The following is a 26,533-nucleotide window of genomic DNA, read 5'->3' on the forward strand; positions in this document are numbered from 1 at the left end:
CCTAGAGTAAAAATAATCACAAACTCATACAAGTACATGTAAAACATTTGAAACTAGATAAACATGCAACAATCATCACGCATTTAACATTTCTAAGCATCACCCAAGCAATACTATTAGTACAGTATAAAAGTATTGTTTACTTGATTACAGACCATCAATAATCCAAATAAAAAAGTTCAAAATCACGAATACAATAACAAACATCCTTCTCCTGATAGCCAATGTAACATCACAAACATCCCTAAAGATGAGAATAGTGTTATTTTGGGATTTAAAAAGGTAGGAATTAATAGGAACCATAGGTATTAGTAGAAAAGGTAGTTGGATATCAAAGGGAATTAAAAAGACTTTTGAATTGAGAGAAATTAATTTAAGGTATTGACTAAATCGCAATAGTGTGAAAAGTGTTGGGAAAAAGTATGAAAATTTAAATAAAAAAAAAAGAATGATTGAATTAGATTGGTGGGAAAAAGATGAAGGATTAGAAGTGAAATTTAACCAAGAGTGTTATGAATTGTGGATGAGATTGAAATTAAATGTGGGCCATTGGAAGTATGTGATAATGTTTAGATTTTTTTTGATTAAATATTATTAATAATTTAAAATATTAAATCAACTATATTTTTGTTATAGAAAAGTGGAGAAACCTCTTCAATCATCATCTCTTTCATGTTATCCTCCATCTCCTTTTTAAGAAAATTTTCACTTTGTTTCATTTTGGTGCTTTCTACCATTTCCAACCACCTCAAGATTAAAAACTTCATAGCAAGTTAAGTTTCTTGTGAAGTTAACTAGTGTTCACATTGGAAGAGAGAAAAGTGAAGTTAGAGGATTTGGGTAAAAGTTCAAGATAAAGAGAACAGAGGTGATCAAAAAGGTCTTGATAAGGGAAAAGAAGTACCAAAAGAGTGAAGGAAGAAGAAAGAAGCTCATCCAAGCACTTGATTGTAAGTGCAAGTTATATGAACTTAAGTTAAGTTCAATTTATATTCAAATGGTTATATGATTAATTTATATGTCAATATTATATATAAAGTTGATGAATGAGGAGTGAAAATATGAATTTAATTTTAATTACAAAATGAGTAGATTTGGTATATTGAAATGATTGTAAGAAGGTACTAAATTGTAAAATATACAAAATTAGACATGTGAGCTAAAATATTGATAAATAAGGTTTAATGAGGTGTGAGGTATTACTGAATAGACGAAAAGTAATATTATAGTGGAATTATAGAGTATAGTAAATTTTCATGTTAATAAGGACTAAATTGTAAAATGTGTAAAGTTTAATTTTTTTTTAATTTTTGAGTAAATGTAGTGAATTTAACGTATAAATGCCCATGTAGACAAGGTGTGAACTAGTAGGATATAGATGGCATGCCATTAGGAAATTTTCCTATGCGCTAGTGATAGTGGCACTCTGATGCAATTTAGTAATTTCGCACTTTGGTGCTAATGATAGTGGCACTCCGATACAGTCCATTAATTTTTACACTTTGGTGTAAGATAGCGTATGCACGTTTTTGTAATTGATTCAGTGATAATTTCGCATATCTTACGTGTTCTATTGAGTCTACAATTGAGCTAATAATTTAAATGGTAAATGGTCATATAAATGAATTGGCAAGTGATCTATAGAATGTTTGTTTAATAATTCACTATGGTTACTTTCTATTTAATTTAATTTAATTTCATTGAATATTATCATTAATTAGGTATTTAAATGTTAACATTGGTTGTTTTAAATGGTAAGTTTAATTCTTGATGTACTTATTTAGATTTTATAAGCTTAACACGTTATTTTTCAATGAGTAGGTAGAGATTTGAGTTGAAGCTCTAAAGTGAAGATATCATCTCAATTCATCACATCTCAAAGCTTGGAAAAGAGTATGATTTTTATCTTTTGGTTATAGATTATGACATGTACATAGGTTGATGCAAAAGCATATGGACAAGATTCTAGTGAAAATACTTAAAGAATCTTGATCATTTTCTTAACCTTAAAAACTTGGTTAAATTTTGATTGAGCTATATGTTTAATTATATGATGTTTTGATGGGGATTTATGTTTTGTAATGGTTAGAAGTGATATGGAATGTTTGATGATAATCTAAAATTGGTTTTAGATGTTTCAAACATGTTTTAGGTAATTTGTCCTCAGTATCGTGACATCAAAAATTATTGTCGCAACATTGGACATGTAATTAGAGTAATCTATCCTTGGTGCCGCGACAACCGAAGCTCAATGTCGTGACATTGAGTAACCTCCCAAACCTGGATTAGACATTATAGCTAGATTGAGAAGGCTACATTAGCCACCAAAATGGATAAGCTAACTTACGTTTCTTTTGAAGATCTTCAATAAAGTCATTTTAGAGAAAACTTGTAGTTGTACTTTTGTGTTAGTTTAAAACATTCATTTATTAGGTCAACTATACTTAAGATTCATTTTGTTGTTAATATTTTTTTTTTAGAAAAACCATTTTCTTGTCGGTATTCTTTGTAAAAAAGACTCGATGTTAAACTAATGCAGCAGAAAATACCATTTTTCAAGTCATTTTGGAAACCTAGTTGCCTTATCGATTTGTTTTTTAAAAACAGTTCCTTTGCAATGCAGCGAAAATTAGGGAATAATGTCAAATTTTACTTAATCCCGATATTATGCATTTTCCGATTATTATGCTTGAGCAATCCATACATGCAAAAATCCCCAAATGAAAACTTACCAAACCACAGACCAAAAATAATTAAAAATTACAAACCAAAACCAATAAAGACTAATTAATACTTATTAAAAATAGTCTAAGTTCCAAGGTGATTCTCCGAATGTCGGGTTTGGCCCTAGTTTCGAGGTTTACCTAAAATGTTAAACACTATGGGGGTGAGATTACGAAAGCTTAGTGTGAGTCAAACAGTTATTTAAGCAAACACAAATATCGAATACAGTGAAACATATTAGCATTACAAAAGAACACAAAACCATCATTGAAATTTCATATCTTTACATAATCATTATCAAATCGATGTCAAATGGTGTATGAGCATGGGCCATCATTCATTTGAATAACAATCATTAATTTTAATACCATTCAATACAACACAATACAATACATAGCATAAATCAGTAACATTTGAGTATGTCGTGAGCATGATGCAATGCAAAAAGGTTCCTACCCCAACCATCTGCTACACACCAGAAGTTCCCTAGAACCCGTATGCCAAACTCCAATGTTTGTGATCAAAGCTCGATGTAGTATAAACCACAGAATACAATAAATGCAGAAAATCTGTTGAATAACAAATAGTGCGATAAAACCACCATTCCCCTCGGTGCTTCAGGTGCAATGCACTGGCTACGAATAATGCGGACTTGATATGCCGCTGGTACTCTACGGAACTCCTCTGTTAACCACAATAATTAACCACCCCAATGTACATGCAATATGTTATACAATCTCATACATAACCATAATTCAATACTTTTACGTTCAATTGGCATGTTCAACATGCCCACAATTATCGAATGCTTTCAATGAATGAAATAAATATGCCAACTTTCATATTTACTAAAAAGATGGTGTTATTCAACAAATCACAATTTCATCTACATTTACAACTTTTCTGTGTGCATTTATAGCAGCAGTCTTTCAAACATATCATGGCAAATCACTAGTACGAACATATCATGCATAAGCCTTATTTTCATTCATAAACATGTTGTACATCCAACCAATCATACATCAAATCAACCAAACATTATGACAATGTCAGTCATTCAATCATTCAGTTAAACTAGCAATATTGCTACCATGCAAAGCAGTTAGGGCTCAAAACATACATGATTCAGCCACTTATAAATGTAATTACTTAGCTAATTAAGCCAAGCCCAATCAGCAAGATAAACCATCAATTAAATCATAATAGTCATTATCACCAATCAAGTTATTGAGTTTATGACCCACACCTTATTTTATGCTATTTCACATCACACTTGTAAATCTTGTGGTTTCTCTAATAAGCTTTAAAATTAACCTAAATTAAAAATCATTATTAAAATCAATCAATATATATCTTAAATAGCCCTCAAACACCCACTTATGGGTTCAATCCAACCATTACAATTACATATATTTTTCGAACCTAAACTAGTTAGATTTCTTACACTGAATTGATGTGAATCGTAAGCGCAAATGTCTTTTGGCTTCACTGCTGGTTTGGGGCATTTAAGTCGATGCCTAACACATTTAAATACTATAAAATTAGTATCTAATCATTGGTTAAAATTATTTATTTAATAAATTAACATTATTTCCTCAATATCTAAACCAAAACTACACACTAATCCATAATCAACCACACTTACGCTTCCCGAATTGTTAGATCTGAGTCGCCAATCGATCAAGATTGATTTTTTCCTAATTACACGTGATTAAGGGCTTATTAGGAAGGGTTCAAAAACCCAAGATGTTTCTGGAAATAAATGGAAAAAATAAAGAAACAACAGCTCCCTTTTGTGCCTCTAGGTGCTGCACACCACCACCAATGTAGCAAATCAGGACTGATTTAAAACCATAATTGAAATCACTTTAAAGGTTAGAAAAATTCCCATTAAATATTTAAAATTCACCCAAATTCCAAATCTAGAAGTTTGGGTTTTTAACTTACAAGATTCATTAAAAAATTGAAAGAAAACAAGAACTTACACAAGCTATGTGAAAGGGGCGGCAATAGAGTTCTTTTAGGGCACCAATGGAGGCCGATCTTGAGTGCTAAAATTTCAGATTTAAGGCTGGAAATTTTATGATAAAATGACATCAAGAAGAGGAAAATAATGGTGCAAGAACCCGTTGCAAAAAGAAGAGAAATTGATGGTGAATCTTGGTGGCTTGGGCGACGGTACACAGGGGAAGAAAGAAAGAAAATTGAAGAGAATAAAGGAGAGGAAGTGGGTGAACAACTAGGGTAGGGAAAATTGACTTAAAGCTAAAAAATACAAGAAAAATTTGTATTTGTACCTAGGGTTCAAGGGTATGGATGGCACACACATTAAAAAGAACAAAGGATTTTGCAAAACTTAATTATTTTGCAAGGAAAACAATTCAAACTTGGACCTTAAATTAATTCCATGCTTTTCCATTTATCAATTAACCACTAGGATATTTCCTTATTTTTGAAATAATTTTGCAATATTTATTTTAAAAAAACAATGCGGGTCACAAATTAGGGTTTAATGAAAATTTTGCAAAATAATAAAATTAGTGCGAAACTTTAAAAAAAGCCTAGAAACGACTTAAAAAACTTCAAAAGAGTCTATTTATGTTAAAACAAAGTTTTTAAATTGATTTTTGATTAAGTAGCCTTAGTTTCCAAATGTGACATCCCTTGCTCATGATGTATTGGTTCACTCCAGGTGAGGGGTGTTACAACCAAGCTTCCTTTTGTTGCTCCCTCTTACTCCATATCTTCCTCTCTCTTTTTGTCAAAACTTCATATATGAACATTTTAAATCTGTGAGGAACACAAGGGAATCCGATTTGGCCTTGTTAAGTCGACGAAGCTCAACAGTTGTGATGCCCAAATTTTGCCCGGGCCTGATAAAAAGCCTAAATAATAAATAAACAACAAAATTCAAAATCCCGTTACAAACCCATAACCCAATATCCAGAAAACCCAATCAGCCCAAATCCCAACCCGAGAGCAGAAACCCTAGCAGCAGGAAACTTTTAGCGCCGCAGCCAGTAGATTTTCCCTCACGCACGTAGCGCCACCACGAGCCTCCAGTTGGCCTCCGTACCCGTACCTGCAGCAAACGACAAGACAACAGCAAAAAAAGAAGGAAGAAAAAACAAAAAGCAACAGAAAAAGAGAAAAATAGCAGAGAAAAAAATATTTTTATTTTCTCGTTTCTTTTCGATTCGGCTATAAAGCCATTTTTTTAGTATTTGTAAAGAACACACTCCCGCACACTGTATCAAAAAAGAAAAAATCAATACAAACGAAAACTGAAAAAAGGTGATTTTGGTTCTCTGATTCGGTTTTTTTATTTTTTTCTTTTGCCTCTGTTCTCATTTCGTTGAAATAAAAAAAAAAGTGAATAAGAGAATAAGAGGAGGAGTTTACCCTCGGGGGTGCGCCGATGAAGCCTTTCTTCTCCTCTAGAATCGGAGTGGAAAGGGCAGAGGCCTGGGATTTGAAAGTGCAGAGAATGGGAAGCGAGAAGCGACGCTCTCCCTTTCTTCTGCCAAATGGATTGAAAACCTGTTGACTTAGGTTTTTTTAGCTTTTAAACATTTTTGAAAACGGCGTCGTTTAATGGCCTTTAACCCGCGCGGTGACCCGACCCGAGGGAAGGATCCGCGCGTTTGGCCTCTGTGGGGAGATTTGCGCAAATGGTCCTCTCCCTTTTTGTTGTGTGTTCAAATCGCTCCTTTTCATTTTCTAATTTTCGCCCTATAATTTGATTTTCATTTTATTTTAGTCCATGCCGCAACGCAGCGTTTTGGAGGGCGGAGTTATTTTCCGCTTTACTCCCTCCTTGTTCCTCCGCACCCGATTCGGTCTCTTTTCATTTTTATTTATTGCGGATTGGCCCTAAAATTTCTGTTTTCATTTTAATTTAGTCCTGATTAATATTTTGTTGTTAATTAATTTACTATCATTATTTTTATAACTGTTTGTTATTATTATTATTATCATATTTGATCATATTTTTATTTACCTATATACCTATGTGTTACTTTATTATTTCCTATTATTTTAGATTGTTTTTATTGTGTATATGTACATATGTAATATGTATTACTTAATTTTAAATTATATACATATATATTTTATACATATATGACTCTCATTAAAATTATTTTTACATATACATATATTATTGTTGGTTTCAAATCATTTTTTACCTATTCTATGCATGTATGCACTTCATTTCTTTCAATATTCTATTTTATTTTTGCTATCTCAACTTTTCCTATATATTATATTATTATTTATATTGAGTTTTCATTTCATATATTGTCTATTTTGATTAATACAAGTATATTATTTTAAGTTTTACTTATTTTGACTTCCTTTTATAATACTTACTTTAAAGTTCATTTAGGTAGTATTATTTCATTTAATATTCATTATCCCATTCTTGAATGTTGTCAAGTTTTGCATTAATTATTTCATTTTAAAATTTCATTCATGTAATTTTGTGAATATGCATTCAAATCTCTTTTCTCATATTACCTTTTGGCACATTTTATTTGTGTTAAGTTGTTTGGTATTTCCTTGATTATTTTAATTAGGTTTTCAAACATGGATGTTAGTATTCGCATAATGTGAGATACTGAAATTGTTACTCCTATGTATTGTATTGCTTATTTACTTGATTATTCTTCATACATTAGTGTACGTTGATTTACGAATCTCCATTTCGCGTTGTACGTTATTCTTCTATTGTTTTATTTATTCAAAAGATTACGTTTCATATCATTTAAATGTCAAAAGTGTTTTTATCCAAAAAAAGCTTTCAAATAACGCGACACTCGGAATCGGGGATCCTCGAAAAGATTGTGTCCTAACTTACTGGATTCCAATCTTCCTCGGGATCTAAGAAACCAAATATCCCTTTTAATTAACACACAAATAAAAAACTCATTCTCGGGAATTCGACACGTTGTGTCCTAACGCATTGGATGTGACATGTCGTTTTCTCGAGACGAGGATTCTTCTAACAAATGAAAATAAAGGCAATATTTGATATTTATGGATTTTGTGAAATCGAACCCTAACTTACTGGGTTTGATTTTCTCATTTAACCCAAATGATCAGATTCCCTTCTCAAAATGCATAGGTTTTAAAAATCAAGAGATAAACTTAATTTTGAGGATTTGAAACGTCGCACTCTAACTTCTGAGTGTGACAATTTATTTCTTTGAAATAAGTAAGCCTTATCATCCAATTCATTTTATTCAAGATAAAAGGATCGTATTTTAAAATCTTTTCAAAATTTCGACATTAAAACATTAAACAATCAATTCGGTACCAATTTTGGGCGTCACGAGGGTGCTAACCCTTCCTCGTATGTAACCGACTCCCGAACCTGTTTTCTCAAAATTCGCAAACCTAAAATCGTTTTCAAGGTGATCCGATCACACTTTCAATAAAATATCGGTGGCGACTCCCATTTTATTTTCAAAGTCGATCCCCTTTTTTCAAATTTTAAAAATGGTTTCGACAACAATAATAGCCATTATCTTATTCTCAACATGGTAAATCATTCAAACCCTTTGAGCAATAGTAAAATTTTGGATAGGTACCTAAAATTTGATCCTTAGCGAACCTGAACTATGTAAAATTTGATCCTTAACAAACCCTAAACTTCGTTAAAGCCATAATAATAATTATGATGATTATAATAATAAACAACTTACTTGCAAGTAAAACACTTGTTGAGAATAGTTTTGAAGAATCAAGAACTTTAACGTTGTTGTCAAGGGTTAAACTCTTTATCCTTAAGGTGAAATTGCTCATCACTTGGTGTACACGGTTTTGATGCAATTACCTTTTAAGACTTCAACCAAATCACTTCAAAGTGTTGCACACCTCTTGAAGGTCTATGAACTTATAGAGACTTAATTTTATCTCTGTAATAATCAAGTTCTAAGCTCTACACAAGTTAGAAGGTAAAAACTTCCCCAAAACAACACTTTTTCCTCCTAAAATAAGTACATTTATAAGAATTTAGGTAGTTTTTTAAAGTTTACAAAAGAACTTTAAAGATTTTTATTCATGTAGTACAAGTAATAGGAGAAGATCAAAAGGAAAATTAAACAATTTTTCTTTAACATTTATTAATAATAACTTAAGTATTAATTAACTTTTAAGTTAATTCATCTTAGAACCATAAATGAATTCATAGCAACCTTTAAAAAATCAATTATCAAAACATAAGTTTACTATTATACATTTAACATAAAAAAACCTTTAATTACATTAATAAATATTTATAATTTATGATTGATCAAAGAACATGAGAATATTTTCATTTAACAATTTGACTATTTCATAATTCAAATTACAATAAAAGCTTCTAATTTGAGTGTATAATTAGTTGTCTAAATATATTTAATTTTACACATTGTAATACAAAATCCAATAATAACTTAACTATGGAATAAATGTATCATACATTTAGATTTTTTTCTTTACTAAAAAAGTCATTAGCCATGTTTATAAAAACCAATTTCCAACAACCTCTACATAAATGAAAATTGTTTGACAAGTAAGAAGACTGAAGGTATTGTAAAGAGAAATTGAATTGGAAGAATACTAAATCAAGATTTAAGAGAGGTAGCTTTTGGCTTTGAACCTTTTTAGTGGAGTATGATTATGTTTATTGGGTTAATTAGTGAAAATTTTAAAATTATAAAAGTTAATAAAATTTAAAATTTTAGCATGAAGTACATGTAAATTACCATGCGACCTACCATATTTAAAATTTTAACGTTTTAGTCAATATTTTTATTTTTAAAAACTAATTTAACTCTTTTCAAAGAGAAAACTAATTCATATTATACTTTTAGTGACACTTGGAAATTATTGTTTCCAGCCTATTCTTATGATGTAAAATAAAAGTACTAACTGCAGAGAAATAAAGATGAATTGTGCTCTTAATGATTCTCATATCTTGGTTTTCAAGTGAGATATAAGCAGGATACTCTTAATGAGAGATCAATTTTATGAATGAGGATTGTGGTTATTTTTTTGAGATTTTTTAAAAGGCTGAATTCTTTAAAGCATTCATGAAATCATGAGCTGTTTAGGACCAAAATCAACACAATGAAGTGAACAATGAAAATCTTAAGGTAGAAGCTATGTAAGTATTATTGCCTTGACTTACATTAAAGGCTAAATAGTTCATGACATTTTTTATTTTTTTAAATATTTTTAAAAAAATTATAATTTGTAAATTATTTATTGACGTGACATATAAGATAAATAGTTTCATATCAACATGAAGCACATGTGGACGTGGGTTGCCACGCCAACATCATTAAAATTACTGTTTTATTCAATATATTTGTTTAAAAAATGATTTAACTCTTTTATAAGGTTAATAACCAAATTTAATTAAAAAGTAAATAATAGTCAAATTGACAAAAGATGTAAACTTGAAGGCTAAATTTATCATTATGCCAATGTTATGTATGTTTTAATTATAACTTACAATTAACAAGATTCCACACTAAAAATGATTTACTGAAGGGTTTTGTTTGAAAAAAAGTGAAGGCTTAAACCACAACAAAATAGCATTTAAATTATACTTTTTAACTCAAGTTGTACTTAAACTTTTTTTCAAAGTGATAGCTAAATTATACTCTATTATCCAAATTACCCTAGTTGTTAAAAAAATCTCTCAGTCAATCATTTTGTTACACGTGGCAATTTTGAAATAAAACTCAAAAAAAGTTTAAATTATTTCAAAAAAAATTATAAATATATTCAACTCTTTTGTTCTTCACCCAAGAACTCTAGTAACAATCAAGAACCCATGGGAGAACTCATCCAAACGCAATTTCCAACAATAAAACCTAGATTTTGACAAGCTTTTTTTTCCGTTTTTAAACCTCAATTTCAATTTTTTTTCTTACCCTGATTCAAGACTCTTGTATTATTTTTCTTAAAAGAATTCTTCATTCTTTTCTATAAGCTTTTCATAAAATGGTTAATACTGGGTGAAGTTCTATAATGAAAAAAACCTAGATAAAGCATGAAACCAAATAAAAATAACTTTCTTTCTTCTTTTCTATCTCAAATTTAGATTTCATATTTTAACTAGGCTTCTTGTTTTATATGGGTTTTTTTCATTATAAAGGTTCATCAAGATTAACTATTTTATGCGAAATATATAGAAAATGGAGAAAATTATTTTAAGAAAAATAGCACGAGTTTTAAATCAGTGTGAGAAAGAAATCGGGATCGAGATTTAAAAACAAAAAAGATGCTTGTTAAAATTTAGGTTTGGATGGATTTTTCGACAAGTTCTTAAATTTTTCGTTACTAGAGTTCTTGCATGAAACAAAAGAGATTGTTTTATGTTTATAAGTTTTATTTAAAGCTTAAGGAAATGATGTTTAGATTTTTTAATTAAAATTGCCACATGTAACAAAATGATTAGCTACAATAATTTCTTTTAACTGTTGGGCTAGTTTAGATAACAAAATATAGTTTATGTATCACTTTGGATAACAAAGTATAGTTTAGGTATCATTTACAAAAAGAAATTAGATATTAACTTAGAAAAAGAGTATTACCTATGGATCATTTTGTAATTTAAGCCTAAAATAAAAGGAAAAGAATCTCTCTATTAATAATTTAAAATTTTAAAATTAAAATTCTATACTTCTGTTATTAATTAATAATGTTATCAATTGTAAGTCCAACGCTCAAACTAGATTGAACTAAATTCCTAAAATTTTAAAGCAGGATTAAATTTTCATAAGTCTGAATAATACAGGTACTAGAGGTGCAATTAAACTATATCTATATACACATATATACTAGAAATTAAACTACAAAATTACACGTCTGAATATTATCCCTACCATGTGCATCAGAAATTGCCGGCTCTAATTCCATCCCTAGAAAAGCTTTATTAAAAATGGGATAAAGACTGGAACATTTGTAGACAGATTAAGCAAAACCCCTTTCGAAGAACAAATGCCCTTTGATTCCTGTATGAAAGTAACAAGAAAATACAGATGTGAGATAAATGTCTGAAACAGACCAATGACTAAAAGGACTAAAAAGAACTCCAGATTGAATTGCTGCTATCAAAAAGAAATCCTTGAAATGGGAAAAAAGTTACATGAATTCTGACAATGTACACCAAATTCCTTCCTGTCTCAAACAATTCTTAAATTTCAAACTGTAACTAAATTTACAAACAATCACAAAACCAGGGTGTGAAAGAATACAATGTGTTAAACCACAGCTTGTTAGATACAGCAGCTGCAACAGCAATCGTGAAACAATCTCCGGGTAATGCCGGGTTTACCCCTCAAATAGCAAAATTGTCGATTTCCCGTTCTCTGGCATCATATACAAAAAGATGCAACTCCCCATCAACTCAATCCCGGTGAAGTAATTAGACCGATAAATCAATGTGACCTCTGAAAAAAATCCTCAAAGCTACCAAAACCAAATTGTGTGCCCTCTTGCAACATTAAGAGGATAACAAAATGAAGTCAGACACAGAAAGGGGGGTCAGCAGCAAGATGTGCTCATTAAATTATACAGGTACAAGAAATGCCCATCAAAACCCTCTCCAAGCTGATCACGTAGCCGATGATGATCTTGAGTCTGCTGATTTGTTTGTATGACACATGCAATCAGGGCATGGGAAAGTATATATTGAATCGCTTGGCCTTTTGAGTTCAAATCCCTTTGAGTCACTATGAGACCGCATATTCAGCATTTGACGCTTGAAACTTTTCCACCTGGAATAAGATACTATTTCAATATGTATTTCTTCATGCTTATCTAACTGCTAATATTTTCAAACTTTTTAGCTCTCTAAAAATAATAACACTAAGAATATTTCTGTCTACACTATTACAGCCATTAAACTTGTAGGAGAAACCACTCCCTGTTTTGGCCGAAATCCTAATAGAGATCGCATATTTTTTATCATTTTTTATCCCCAAACTAAATCAATCATTTTGGTCCTTCGAGGAAAACAGGCAACTTAAAAGTATACATGGATTTAGAATTAAGATAAATGCATACCCAATATTAGGATTATCAAATAGTAATGCCAACTTTCGCTTGTCAGGTCGAATTGTCTTGGAGTGTCCTCCGTGCAAGTATCTCCTGTGCCCCATCAGAAAATGAGGAAAATTTCCACCTTGAGTGGTCACAAATACCTCACTATGAAGGCAAACAGTATAGTCTATGGCGGCCATCCTGGAAGAAAAGTTCTGAAAGCAGTAGTCCAAGTCAAAGAGATGAAAAAGAATCAAAATGAGGGAAAAAAGGAAGAGGTGAAATCTCCCATGTTCAAACCTTATATGGAGCAAGTTCTTCCTCCGATGCCAGCATCTCTTTTGTTTGCAAGTTGGGAAACATTTCCAATAATGAAGCCATTGTTTTCTCAGCGTTGTATATTTTTCCAGATGCCAAAAAGATATATGTATTGTTATCAAACCCCATTCCTCTAAGCATCAATCCAACCTAAAACGTGAGAGAAAACACGAAATAAGTTATCATTGATACGAGAAGTAAAATCTCTCTGTACATATATATATGAACTAATTTCATGCTAGTTAACACAAGAACATCGGTCATTACAGTAGAAATGCTTTACCAAGTCGCATGAATAGTCAAAGAAATATACATGAATAGTCACTTAAATATGCCACCTTTATTAAGGTCGAGCAACAAACTAATTAAACCATCAAATAGTCAAAGAAATCCCCTAAGGCAGTACAAAAGCAATAGTAAGTCATCTTCTTAAGATTCCATTACTTCAAACAGAACCAGAATTCATAAAGGAGTGGTCAAATTCTGAAATCAGTCCTTGAAATATACAAGAATGTTGATTAGTCACTATACTTTATTAGGGTAAATTGAGTCCCTACTGTTTGACTCAATTTGCACAAATAATAGATTATGACCAGGTGACAGAACAGAACAACATATAATGACTGGACCAGAAAAAGCAGTTCCATAATTACAACTAATGAATTCTTTTTGTCAGGTAAGACCTGCTATTAATTTATTGCAAGCCAGTCTAAAAGTTCTAGTTTTTATTTGATGCCATAAATCAGAGAATGAATAGAAATTTTATCATTTCATCAGGTAATATTAATATTTTTAGATCCTCTGACTACCATCAGCAAACAAGCAAAAAATAATCAAGAAAACCTGTAAACCCGTTCATATAGATGTTCTTTTAGCTACACTGATCTACCAAGTACCATTCCAATCTAACACCAACAAAATTTTCTTTGCTTTTCGGATGACTATCAATAATTGAATTACCATCTTGTAAAGATCAATCCAGTTTAATTTTAAATTGGAAGTAACTTCAGTAAACAACAAAAGTGCAACCAAGAGTACCTCTAAAGGAGTAAGTGGACATTTCCCATTAATCCTGATTGCTCCAGGGCGTATAACTCGTCCAGGTTTCGTAAACTTCCCTTTCCAACCTCTTTCCCTTGCTTTTTTCATGTCTTCTTTTTCCTGCTCCCCACCATCAAATACACAACAAGAGAAAGCAACCATATCCTGCAAATCAAGAGTATGTTATACACATTTTACAAAAACCGAGTTGATAAATATTATCTTTTACCAGGGGAAACCTATGGCTGCCAACAGTCCTAGCAGTAATCCTTTTTATGATCATCACAACACTAACCTCTTCAAAGCGAAGATGCACGGAAACATACTTGCCACCACTATTTGCACTGAGCTCTTTCATTCTGGCAACCAAAGTTTCCCCAAGGCTCAATATTGGACTTGAAAACCGTAAAGCTTCATAATTTGCCAAGCACCTCAGTCTTTGGACAGCTGGAGGAGCATCAAACGATAAGCGGTTTGCAAAAGGAGAAATCCTTATAATCCTGAGTCATTCAATCAAAAAGCAAGTAGCTGAAATTAAGACAAGAACAAACAGTGTACTTTTTTGATAGATAATTACAAGATGAAGAAAATAAAATTGGTAACAAAAATGCCAACCTATGCTTAATTTAGCCCTTAACATTTACTCCTTTGGTCATTTTGGCCCTAATTTTTTTTATCACTTTGGCTCTCAACTTTCAAATTTTAGTCAAATTACCTTTTTGTAGATGGAAAAGTTTAACAGACCATAAAAATTTTAACATTGAGGTGGCAACTCACATGGCAATCCACATGTACTTCATAAAATTATTAAAATTCAACAAATTAAAAAAATCATTAAAATCTTTTAAAAATATCATCCACGTCAACAATAAAATTCACAAAGACTATTGTTAAAATTTTAACTGTTCAATCAACTTTTCTGTTTTTAAAAAGAAAAACTGACTAAATTTTGAAAATTGAAAGCCAAAGTGATCCAAAACTTAAATTAAGGTTTAAGTGATAAAATGGATAAATGTTAACGGTTAAATTTAGCAAAAAAGTATTTTTCCAATGTTGCAATTAGCAATAATATCTAGAATTCTATACATCTCTCAAGTAAACAAGCTAAACTTAATGCCAGTTTACCATTACTTTTGAAAAGCACTGCAAAAAACTGCAACGAAAAAAGAGCTTTAAAAAATTTGGTTTAAGATTCAAGTATTTAACATTGTTGTCAAAAGTGCTTTTGAGAAGATAAAATATCCATTTTAAACTGATATTATAAAATAAAAATATGCATTTAAATTATATTAAAATTTATTAATATTAAGATATAATCAACTTAAATTATAATAAATATATAAAAATAATTTATTGTAATTCATTATTAATATTTAGATGTATCAAATATAAATTTTAAATATTTTTAAGCAATTAGTATAAATTATTTGTAAGATTTAATTTGAATACATAAATCCTATTTTAACTATTAAAATGTAACTATTACAAAGTCAAATATATAATGCTATATTTGAAATAAATTTTAAAACAGATAATTATACTCAATATGAATATGAAAAAGATATTGAATAATAAATGAGGTTGAAAATGAATTTCGACTCCAAAAGAGCTTTTCCAAACGCAAAAACTGGGTTCAAAGGCACTTTTCCCTTTAAAACTTATCTGTTTAGCATTGTTTATCGCTCCAAAAGTGCTTTTGCCTCCAAAAGAACTTTTGAAACGCAATGGTGAACAGAGCCCTAAAAAGAAACAATTAAGTAACAATAATGTTCAAACTCACTTTTCTTCGAGGAGCTTGGGTAGGACTACATCCTTATAATACTGAATGGATGACCAGGCTTTAATTCTGAAGTTGTAAACATTAGTCAAATTGTTGTCAAATCGTTCCATTATGTACTCAGGAATCTTATTAACAACTCGTACATCATTCTTCAAGGCACTGATGAAATAATCTTCATCATAGATATCTTTGAATTTGCTGGAAAAATTAAGAAGGTACACAGATTTCAGTTGACATGATAACAAAACGATTGGTAAAATGTGATCATATCACAAGAGTCTGAAAGGAACAAGGGTAATGCACAAAAGAAAAAAATGATGTTCAAACAAATAAATGAGGTACAGAACCAAGAAAATTGAAAATCAAAGTTAGTTCAAGAAAAATTTCCAGAGTTTTTTTCATTTGAGGAAATAGTTTTTTTTTTTTTTAATTCATTTCATTTTTTTTTTCTCATTTGAACACTTCCTCAAAATTTTTCTTCCCTACTTGAAATGAAAAGATAGTAATCCCAATCTGGCTTGAAATGCAATTCCAGTAGTATTAAATTTTGTATTTCAAAAAGTGTGGAGTCCTCAACCCAAAAATATCGTGCAAATAATACACCTAATTTCAGTAATATTTTAATCAACAAAGATTCACATCCCAAACCTACCAGTATAGCAAATTTGTACAGCTCAGGACACAAATTAAATTTATTATTAATGAACCTCTCCATGAGAATCAGATCATAGGATATCTTTCAGGTTAAGCTTCTCAATAGATAATTTGTCAGAGAAGTGAGACTCCCCTCCCCCCCCCCCCCCCTTTTTATTTTTCTTTTTCCCTGGTAGTTGATTACTAAATTTTTGTACACTTCTCCTTGATGGTACACTAAGAACATAACAACTGGAAATAAAATATCACAAACCTGGGATCTCTCCATATGCTATGAAAATGGAAGTTTGGGATTAGAAGTGTTGCATTAAGATAGCCAGCCACAGCAACGGCATTGCATATCTACAGAGTATCCAAAACAACCAAGTAGATAAAATATTTAATGAGATCATAAAATATATAAGCTTTTAAAAAAAGGAGGTAAAACGTAAATTGTTAATAGAAACCAATGAGAAATAAAACCAACCGAAGTCCTCTGCTGATTTAAGCCTCCATTTGCCTCAACATATATGTAACCATTTGATTCAGGTAAGCCTATAGTGGTTGAAAGAACAGCCCAGTTTTAAACTAATGAACATAGTCAACAATCAAAATCCATATTCATGCATATAAAATTGGAGAATGCATATATACATGCACATAGAAAACAAGCAAATACCTCAAATTTGCAAAACACCAGAAATGGCACATAGAACTCTAAATGAGTGACATTCAAAATGTCAGTAACATAAGGACCAAATTGGCAATCCTCAGCACCCAAGATCATCAACTTACCAGCCTGAAAACCTAGTCAATCAACAACTGAGTTGTCTGACCTTTAACAAATGGTTTCTACATCTAATCTAGATATATATGTGGGCCAGGAAATTTATAATTTGTATAAATAAGGGAGGGCCAAGAATCAGAAGCAACATATTTTCACTTTTCAAAGTGTGCAATCCCAACTCCGTTTGACATGTACCATTCATTTAGAAAATCACTACTATTCCAATTTTTTATAGTCAAACTTAGAAGCTTGCAACATCTATGATCACCCAAAAAATAAAGAAGATACTAGATACAAGTTAAAGATAAGCAACTTGTTCCATTAGCCAAAAGTAATGCCAAGAATGAGATTCATCGATATGTATATATTTATATTTTAGAGCCACATTATGGTTGTCAGAAAACTATAAGAATCTAATTAATATCAACGAAGCTGCAGAAACATTATAATAACCTTCTTAAACAAAACAAAGGGAATAAAACATAGTTCCATACCTTCAAATGACTTGTTTACACAAGGCCTCCACTCCCCTCCTTTGTAGGAATTTTTCCAAATAGTCGAAATCTACAACAAATTCAATAAGTTTAGGGAAGATATAATAACAAATAATGAATAAGCATCAGATGTAAATCTCAATAATCAATTTAAAATCTACAAACCCTTCACCGTGCAACTGTTGCAGTATAGAACACTACAAAAGTTAGATATGACAGTATAATTAGATTTATACTCTGACAAATTCGCACTGATACAAGCAAAGAAGAAATGAACCCAATTATGAAAAGAAACCATAGCGACTGTTTACCATCCTAGTGTTCTGGTAATAAAGTGATTTGATTTATTCATATTCCGCTTCTGTAAAAGACTAATTTCTAATTATCAAGTTAGATTTAGAAGAAGCAAGTCATCAACAATCCGCCAGTGCTGCTCTGCCTAAAGATTTAATCAATCAACGGAAGCTTCTGGATTCAATTCACTTAAGCTGCAATTATTTTTACTACAATATATAAAGAAAAAAGACAACTGGCTAGACAATGCAGTTTCCATGTTCTTCAGATCCAGATACGATCCCAAAGATTGTTACAGCTGGAAATGAAACATGTACAACAAGACACAAGGGTCTACTTCCTCAGCAACCAACAGTGATTTTTTTATTAAAAAAAAAGGAATAATGCTAAAAATGATTCCCTGATTCAGCATTCTATTTCTCGGTAATCTTCAGACTGAGAAAAAAAATTTAAAATCTTTACGTTATTTCTAAATTTCAAGGAACTATTCGGAAATCTAAAGTCTAACACATTATCAATAACACAACAGGAAAAAGGCAACTATATTATCCAAATTCCTCAAATTCTACCAAGATCCAAACCAAGAAGGAAAAGAAATCAAACAAAAACTCGAAATTCAAAATGGTTCAAAAGACAAATCCGAGCCAAAAGTGAAAATCTTACCAAAAAAAAAATCGACCCGCAATAATAAGATCCAATAAGCCATCAGAATTGAGTAAAAAGGAACATAAAAAATAAGTGACTCACCGCATCAGCAGAGGAATTATCGGCATTCATATCAATTTTAAGCTTCTCATAAAGCTGGGGACTCCGGTAAACAGAGCCGGGTGCGGGTCGGTGTTTAATAACGGGAACCACATCAAACGAAACGGTGCCCATGTAAAGAAGCATCCCAGAGATGTAAATGAGAGGAGCAAAGAGAAAAATCCCTTGTCGACGAAGAAGAACCGAAAGAAGTAACCAAGCGAGACGGTGGGCTATGGTCCGCCCCGGTTGAAACGGGCTAAACCGACCCGACTTCCTTCCGTGGCGGTACCTCGGTGACCGTAGTGGTGACGCCGGCGGTGATGGGGTGCTGTGGCCGCTACTTGGAATCCTATTTTTTGCGTGCATTTGAAAAAACAAAAAAAAGAAAAGGAAAGAAGAAATTGTTCCTCTGTTTATTTTAAATTTTATATATATTTCCCCTTTAATGGTTACGTTATAGAGGAAGATGAAAGCTTTGTATTTTCTTTTTCCTTTCTCTGCTGTTGGTGGGGACGAGAGAAAGAAAAGAAAAGAGAGAGGAAGAGCCGAAGAGGAATTTTTTTTTTTTTTCTTTTCTTTATTTGAATTTTTGGGTGTAAATTGGATGTTTGTAGTGATCGAAAGGAAAGGGCAGAGAAAGAGGATAGCACGTGCAAGTGGTGTTTGGGAGGGAGGGAAAATAATAATAGGAGGTGTGTTTGGAAGGGAAAAGTATTGTTCTTTTTTATTCCAAACTCACTCACATCACATGTTTTATCCTCTCTCTCTCTCTTATTGAAAAAACTCCATTCTTCTTACTTCATTCTTAGGCATCAATCTTGACGTTTTGAAGTTAAAAAGAGGAAGTTTTGGTCAATATTTTTTTATTTATTAAGGGTAAACTATAAAAATAGTCATTTTTATTTGTCTCAGATTACATTTTAGTTATTTAAGTTTGAAATATTACGTTTTAGTCACTTATATTATCGTTTTGTTACAAAGTGGTCACTCTACTGTTAAACTCCGATACCTCCTTAACGGCAGTCTTACGTGGCAGTCCAAATGAGTTTTAAATGCCAACTTGGATGTCCAGTTGCTAGAATTAAAATATGTTTTTTGTTAAATAAATTTAATTTGGCCTGCCACGTAAGACATCTAAATTGACATTTAAAACTCATTTGGACTGCCACGTAGGACAGCCATTAAGGAGGTAATGAAGCTTAACGGTAGAGTGACCACTTCATAACAAAACGATATCATAAGTGACTAAAACATAATATTTCAAATATAAATTACTAAAATATGATCTGAAACAAATAAATGTGATTATTTTATAGTTTAATCTTATTGTAATTAAACCCATTGCATTGTGTATTTCATAAGCTATTATCTGTTTTTCTTCTCATAATTTTACTTTTCAGAATTTTCAATAAAGAAAGGGAGACTTAATTTGGAATTCGTGGTTTAATTATTAGCTATTTAAGTTTTTTTTCCATCAATATTGATCTCCTATATAATGCTTTTATTGGAAATTGGTTTCCTAAAATAAAAATCAGACAATGGTATAATTGGTATTGAGTTCAACCATCGACTTAAAAGAATATACTTTTTTTCCACTTTAATTTTAAAGTTTTTTCACATTTTAATCTCTATCATTATTATATGTTCCCAGTGGCTAATTTTTGCCATCAACCTTTATTTTTTTTCAAACTGTTTTTCTAATATATTTAATAAAAAATTCAAGGTTTCAATCTTTCATACATTTGTTTACTAAGAAGTTTTTCTCTTGAGTAAATTTTTTAGATAATTACCTTTATTTTCTTTAAATTAAGAGTTTTTTAATTTAATGTATTATTTATTTTATTATTTTTACATGTAATTAACTTATAGGGTTATTTATGTAATAAGTTACATCTCATTAAAATATTCCACATATGAAATTTCACATCATCCTCGCATCATCCTCGTTAACTTTTTTTAACATTACTTTCATTAAATTTGTTAAAAAAAGCAGTTTGGAAAAAAAAAACAAAAGTTGATGATCAAAAAAGGCTCAAAAATACAATTAGGGTCATTTTGACAAAACATGCAAACATTAGTGGCCAGTTTTGTCATTAAGCCAAACCTAAAAGATCTTTTAAAATTAAAGAGAATCACAAAAAGTTAATAAAATTAATAAAGTATATATTAGAAATTTTGATATTTTTAAAATTTTATAAATCAAATTTACTAGATTTTGAACAGAGATCGTCGTCTTTTGGAAGGATAACGCCTACGATAATTGTTTTATAATTCAATCAATAGAATTTTATAATTGGTAGATCTTTTAGGTGATAAATTTGGATAAGGTTTTAATTATTTAAAAATAAGAAATAATGTTATTTCAATTAAATAATATATTTAATTATTTCAAATAATTTTTACTGTCCCAAGGTAAACTATTTATCTCTAAACTAATATTTTAATTTAGAAATAAAAATTTTATGCCAACAATCTCTTAGTCTAATGACAAGAGCATTATGTTGTAAGTATGAGAGCTTGAGTTTGATACCAAGCAATCATATTCCCTTCCTCCAATTATCAAAAAAAAAATTATAGGCGAAGTGAATATCTAAATATTAACATACGCATTTGTTGCCTTAAAATATTGAACCCAACCACGAGGTGTGGCATGGTGGTTATTCCCCTTGTGCCTCAACCATGTAGTTGAAAGTTCAACCTTGTTCATGGGAATGTAACACATTTTGTGGCTGGTTGGCATGGTGGCTATTCTCCTTATGCCTCAACCATGTAGTTGAGAGTTCAACCTCGCTCATGGGAATGGAATACATTTTGCGGCTAGTTGTTTTATCTCTTTAAAAGAACCCGCGACAAAGGGATTAGTCTACTCCAAATGTATCAAATAATTTGTCAATGTAATTTCATATAATGTGTAAACAATCTAAATAATTTATTATTATTTTTTATGCAACGGAAATTTGAATCCAAGTTATTTTTTAAAAAAGATGGACATCCAACCAATAAATCACAAGTTAAAATTGGAACAATTTATTAATTTTCTATCCAGTCCGTTCAATAATCCAACAATTGAGGTTAGGAATTAAGATAAACCTATTATAAAAATAACATGGGTTCTAGATAGATCTGTTCATAGACCGGGTTATCCGCCCAAGCCCGAAGGTCTGTTTGAATTTTAGAAAAATTTGGACAAAAATATTAGGCTCGAAAAATGGACGTGGGCAAAAAAATTAGACTCATTTAAAATATAGCTCGAGCTTGAACATTTAAGGTCCGAACCTGGCCCGACTTGACCCGTTTTTAAAAGTTTGTAATGTTTTATATTATGCTATCTTTATATATTATGTAATTTATAACACATAAAAACAAATTTTATAGTAGTATTAATAAAAACATTAAAAATTGTTAAGATGACTATATATAAAATTTTAATAAATAAAATGTATATAAATTTATTAAATTTTTAAAAAATAATATAGGACGAGTCTAAAATAAGTTTGAATTAATTATTTACAAATATGAATAAACTGGAACAAAAATTTAAGCATAACCTTCGAATTGAATTGAGCCGAACTTAAATAAATATAAAATATATTAATATCATAGTTAGATACGAGAAGAGGAGTCCATAAACACCCCCTAACGTAAAAATGCCTTAATGGACAATGACATGTCCTTATATTCATTAAATTGATAAATGGATTATTATCTGTATCGGTATTTATCCTCTTGCCAAGCTCTATAGAAGGAATCTTTAGTTGGTATATGTAATAAAATCAAACATATCACCCAAGGCCAAGATTAGTAAGAAATTGCCAATCACATCTATTGAAACTATAATCGATACAATATAAAATAACGTTCCTTATCTTAAAAATGGTTAACAACAATCACATATCTTAAGAAAACTTTTGCTGGATAAGATGATGAAATAGGCAAAACTTAAACAAGATTTTATATTAATTGGGTTAACTTACAAATTGATACTTAAATTATACCATTTTTTCATTTTGATACATATATTTTTTCAGTCGATGTGGTACCTAAACTACTTCTTTTTGAAATTGGTACCTCCATTAGTTCAATTGTTAGTCAAACCATTAATTCTATTTTCAAAAAGGTTTAACTTACAAATTAATACACAAATGATACATTTTTCTCAAGTTGGCACCTAAACTTTTTTGTCACAAGTAGTACTTGAATTATTCTTATGTTATCCATTTTACACAAAATGGTATATCTATTAGAAAGATTCTACCCAATAATAGACGGTCACATCATATAAACTTTTAAAGAAATTAATTCTTTTTTTTTCTATTTTTTCTTTCTTCTTCATTTATAATGTCGAGAATACCAACAATGCTCGAAATTTGCCCTTTTAAGTTTGTGATGCTGTCGATTAATTTTGTTTTCAAACTTCAGCGCCTCCTTCAACCTGATGAGATCAAAAAAGTTCTTTCATTGATCAAAACTAGCATTTTTAGAATCGGATTGACTTGTTAAACTGAGAACCAACAAGAAACCCAAAATGTTCACACTTGTAGATGAAGCCTAAGATGAGAGGAAGAAAGAAAAAAATATAAAGTGAAAATATATACAAAGAGAAAATAATATTTTGTCTTTTTTCCCCAATTACAATTTTAATTGGCTATTTTTCCCATTAACTTAACGATTAAACTAATAGAGGTATCAACTTGGGAGAAAAATAGTTTAGGTATAATTTATGACAACGAAAAAATATGTAGGTACCAAAATGAGAAAAAATGCATAGTTTAGGTGTCAATTTATAGGTTAAGACTTTTGAAAAATAAAATAAACTTAATGGTTTGATTAACAAATGTACCAACTTAGGAAAAAAGTAGTTTATGTACCAAGATGAACAAAAAGATATAGTTTAAATACCAATTTGAAGGTAAGCCAAATTAACTTGAACACGATATAATCAAACACTAAAATTAATTACAATATAAAAATATAAAAATAAGGGTAAACTATACAAATTGTCCCCTAAAACAAAGAGAACAATAAGTAAAAGAGAGCAAAACTTGGAGCGAAAAATAGCAAATTTTGAGAACTAAACTTGTGAAAATGGATGTGTACATTCACAACTCTACTTAACTCTCTATTTAAATAGCTAAATGTTGGGATTTAGTGTCCTTAATGTAGTAATTTCGTCTATGTACTTGTAACTTTTCAAACAAATTGGTTTAATAAATATCCATCAATATCATTAATATCTTTTGTATATTTTGTATATTTTCCTCAATGATTTTTGCACGTTAAGCAAAATGAAAGCAAACATTGGTTCATTGATTATCTAACATTTAAACTAATATCAAGTGGTATTGCGTGGTTGGATCGTAATATGGAAAAATAGTTTATATTAGTAGATAATCTAAACACGTCCTTAGTCTAATTGAAATTGAGCAAATCGATTGAAAGACTAATATATCATCTATCAAGTCCAGCTATAGAGATACCTTGTCTTAGGTATCAGAATAGATGAATCTCATAAGATAGAGACATAGATGTGACTAATTGGACTGATAGTACATCAAATAAGACCCAGGTAGAATAGATCTATGTAACAGCCCATTTGTTAGTGGTGTTAGAAACAGTAGTCTCAGGGCCACCAAATTCGATGAGTAAGTTTGTAAACATTATTATTTAATATTTATGAGTTAAATATGGTTTTGAAAAGGTTTTTAATTTGGTAATTTATGTTATATAAGCGATTTATTAAGTTCAAGTGGTAAGACCCTAAGGTCAAGGGGTTTTAGAATATGAGGTATCAGGACCTCGTTTCTATAAGCCGAGTCATAAATATTTATAAAAATATTCACAGAGTGTCATTAAGGTGGTATTAAAGTTTTGTTGAAAATTTTTAACGTTTCAATAGTTAATTAAACGAAAAGGACTAAATCGTAAAAGTTGAAAAAGTCAATTGCTATTAATTTAAAGGTGTTAATTGCTTAAAGAATTATAGTTGGATGGCCTTAATGGATAATTTATCCATACATAAGATAGTGGGACGGTTTAATGCTTTAATTTCTTTTAAGTTTTAATGTTTATTATGTTATTATATTATGAAAATAATGAATAAAAAATTAAAAAAATAAAAACATAAAAGACAAAAGCTATTTTCTTCTCTCCCACCGAATGTCACCATGGAAATGGAAATTTAAAAGCTTCAAGCTTCGGTTCATCTTTGAATGATGCATGGTAAGCCATTTTTCATCTATTTCTAATAATTTTTATGTTTTTAAGATCGTTGCAATTAGGTCCATTTAGCCCATACTTTCAATTTTGAAATTGTTAAAGATTTTAAATATTTCCATTGATGAATCTTGTGATATTTGATGTTAAATGATAAATTTGTAATGTTGGTTGATATTTAAAAGTATTTTGTTAAGTGATTTTTGATGAATTTGTTTATTAAGGACTAAATTGTTAAAATAGTAAAAATACAAGGAATTGTTGAGAAATTGTTGCATTAATGGGCTGTATTGGATAGCATAAGTATTCGGCTCAGCTCAATTTTGGGTAAAAATGGTTAATTTGCATGTTTTAGGCTTAGAGACTAAATTAAATAAAAGTAAAACTTTAGGGGCAAGTTTATAAAAATGTAAAAAATGAATAAATTGCATAAAATGAATTTTTTTTTACTATCTAAATTTATATATTGAATTAAATTATTAATTTAGATCAAAATCGGGCAGAAAATCGAGGAGAATAGAAAATTACCAAAATGCCCCTGTACTTTGACATTTCTACAATTTAGCCAGGTAAGTTTGTACGGTTTAAAATTTTAATATATATATGAATTGTTGAATTGTATAACATGATACAATAAGTATTTATTCAATTGATGATAATGAACAATTATTTGAGAAATATTATTGAAAATTGATTTTCGGATAGGATTGAACGCTGGATAGAGTATAGTCATGATTTGGTGTGTTACGAGGGATTGGAGTGGAGATGGATATGGAGTGATGTATATTCATATTACCTAAGTAAACCAAGGCTTAGTATTTGTTGTGAAATTTTGTGTTATGCTCTATGTTTGCTGTGTTGGTTGGATTAGCTCTTATGAGTATTGGTGTGTTGGAGGGATTGACTCGTGTGAGCATCTGGTGTGTTTGGTTGGAATGACGATGTAATCTTATCCGTAATTTGTTATTCGAATGGAAAATATCGGTAAGGTAATCTATATAATGAATTTGAAAGATTTGTTATTTATTGAATATTGATCTGAACATAAATGAATTCAATAGTTGAGACTGTGGATGATGCTTAGGTTTATGTTAAGCTTAAGGATACATTATATCATGTTTCATATTAATGATATACATTGAAATGGTAAATGATAAAAATGAGAATATGCTTATTTTCAAGGTGGTATGATTCAAAAGGTGGTATGACTCATCAATTCCATTTACTAACATACATATGTTATGGATGAACTTACCTATGATATGAGTAAATATACTAATTAGTGAATTGATGTTGTTATTTAAGTTTATTCTTAGTAAATGGAGCGGAATTATGTAAAGGAAGTAATTCATAGTTTTATGAAAAGGTTAATGATGGTGTATATTGTTTTATAAAATCCTATTAAGTTAGGAATGGAAAATATATATGGTGTTGATAGACTTACACATTTATGAGTTGATGGTT

The 26,533-nt window shown here is 30.3% G+C and overlaps 1 protein-coding gene and 1 long non-coding RNA gene across 2 annotated transcripts; both read right to left on the reverse strand.

Moving 5' to 3' along the window:
* Positions 1-3,039: 3,039 nt before the first annotated feature.
* On the reverse strand, positions 3,040-6,242 carry LOC128039809 (uncharacterized). Its single transcript, XR_008194488.1, has 3 exons — positions 4,370-6,242; positions 4,169-4,241; positions 3,040-3,408 (listed from the first exon to the last, which is right to left on the reverse strand). It is a non-coding gene; the product is annotated as an uncharacterized LOC128039809 (long non-coding RNA).
* Positions 6,243-11,801: 5,559 nt separating this feature from the next.
* LOC105794419 (protein ESMERALDA 1) lies at positions 11,802-19,524 on the reverse strand. Its single transcript, XM_012623574.2, has 10 exons — positions 18,857-19,524; positions 17,816-17,885; positions 17,022-17,089; positions 16,809-16,897; positions 15,902-16,099; positions 14,417-14,621; positions 14,119-14,286; positions 13,063-13,230; positions 12,787-12,977; positions 11,802-12,497 (listed from the first exon to the last, which is right to left on the reverse strand). Exons 1-10 carry the CDS (start codon positions 19,220-19,222, stop codon positions 12,335-12,337), a joined length of 1,686 nt encoding a protein of 561 aa, XP_012479028.1. The 5' UTR covers positions 19,223-19,524; the 3' UTR covers positions 11,802-12,334.
* Between the last annotated feature and the right edge of the window lie 7,009 nt (positions 19,525-26,533).

This window comes from Gossypium raimondii, chromosome 3, assembly GCF_025698545.1.
Source record: "Gossypium raimondii isolate GPD5lz chromosome 3, ASM2569854v1, whole genome shotgun sequence".
NCBI classification, from domain to species: Eukaryota; Viridiplantae; Streptophyta; class Magnoliopsida; order Malvales; family Malvaceae; genus Gossypium; species Gossypium raimondii.

Excerpts from the sequence above, each read along its gene's own strand:
- LOC105794419 (XM_012623574.2), bottom strand. The coding sequence starts at position 19,222 with ATGCACGCAAAAAATAGGATTCCAAGTAGCGGCCACAGCACCCCATCA. Across the intron at positions 17,090-17,815 it reads TGTAAACAAGTCATTTGAAG|GCTTACCTGAATCAAATGGT; the intron begins GTATGGAACTAT and ends CAACCACTATAG. Across the intron at positions 12,498-12,786 it reads TTTGATAATCCTAATATTGG|GTGGAAAAGTTTCAAGCGTC; the intron begins GTATGCATTTAT and ends ATCTTATTCCAG.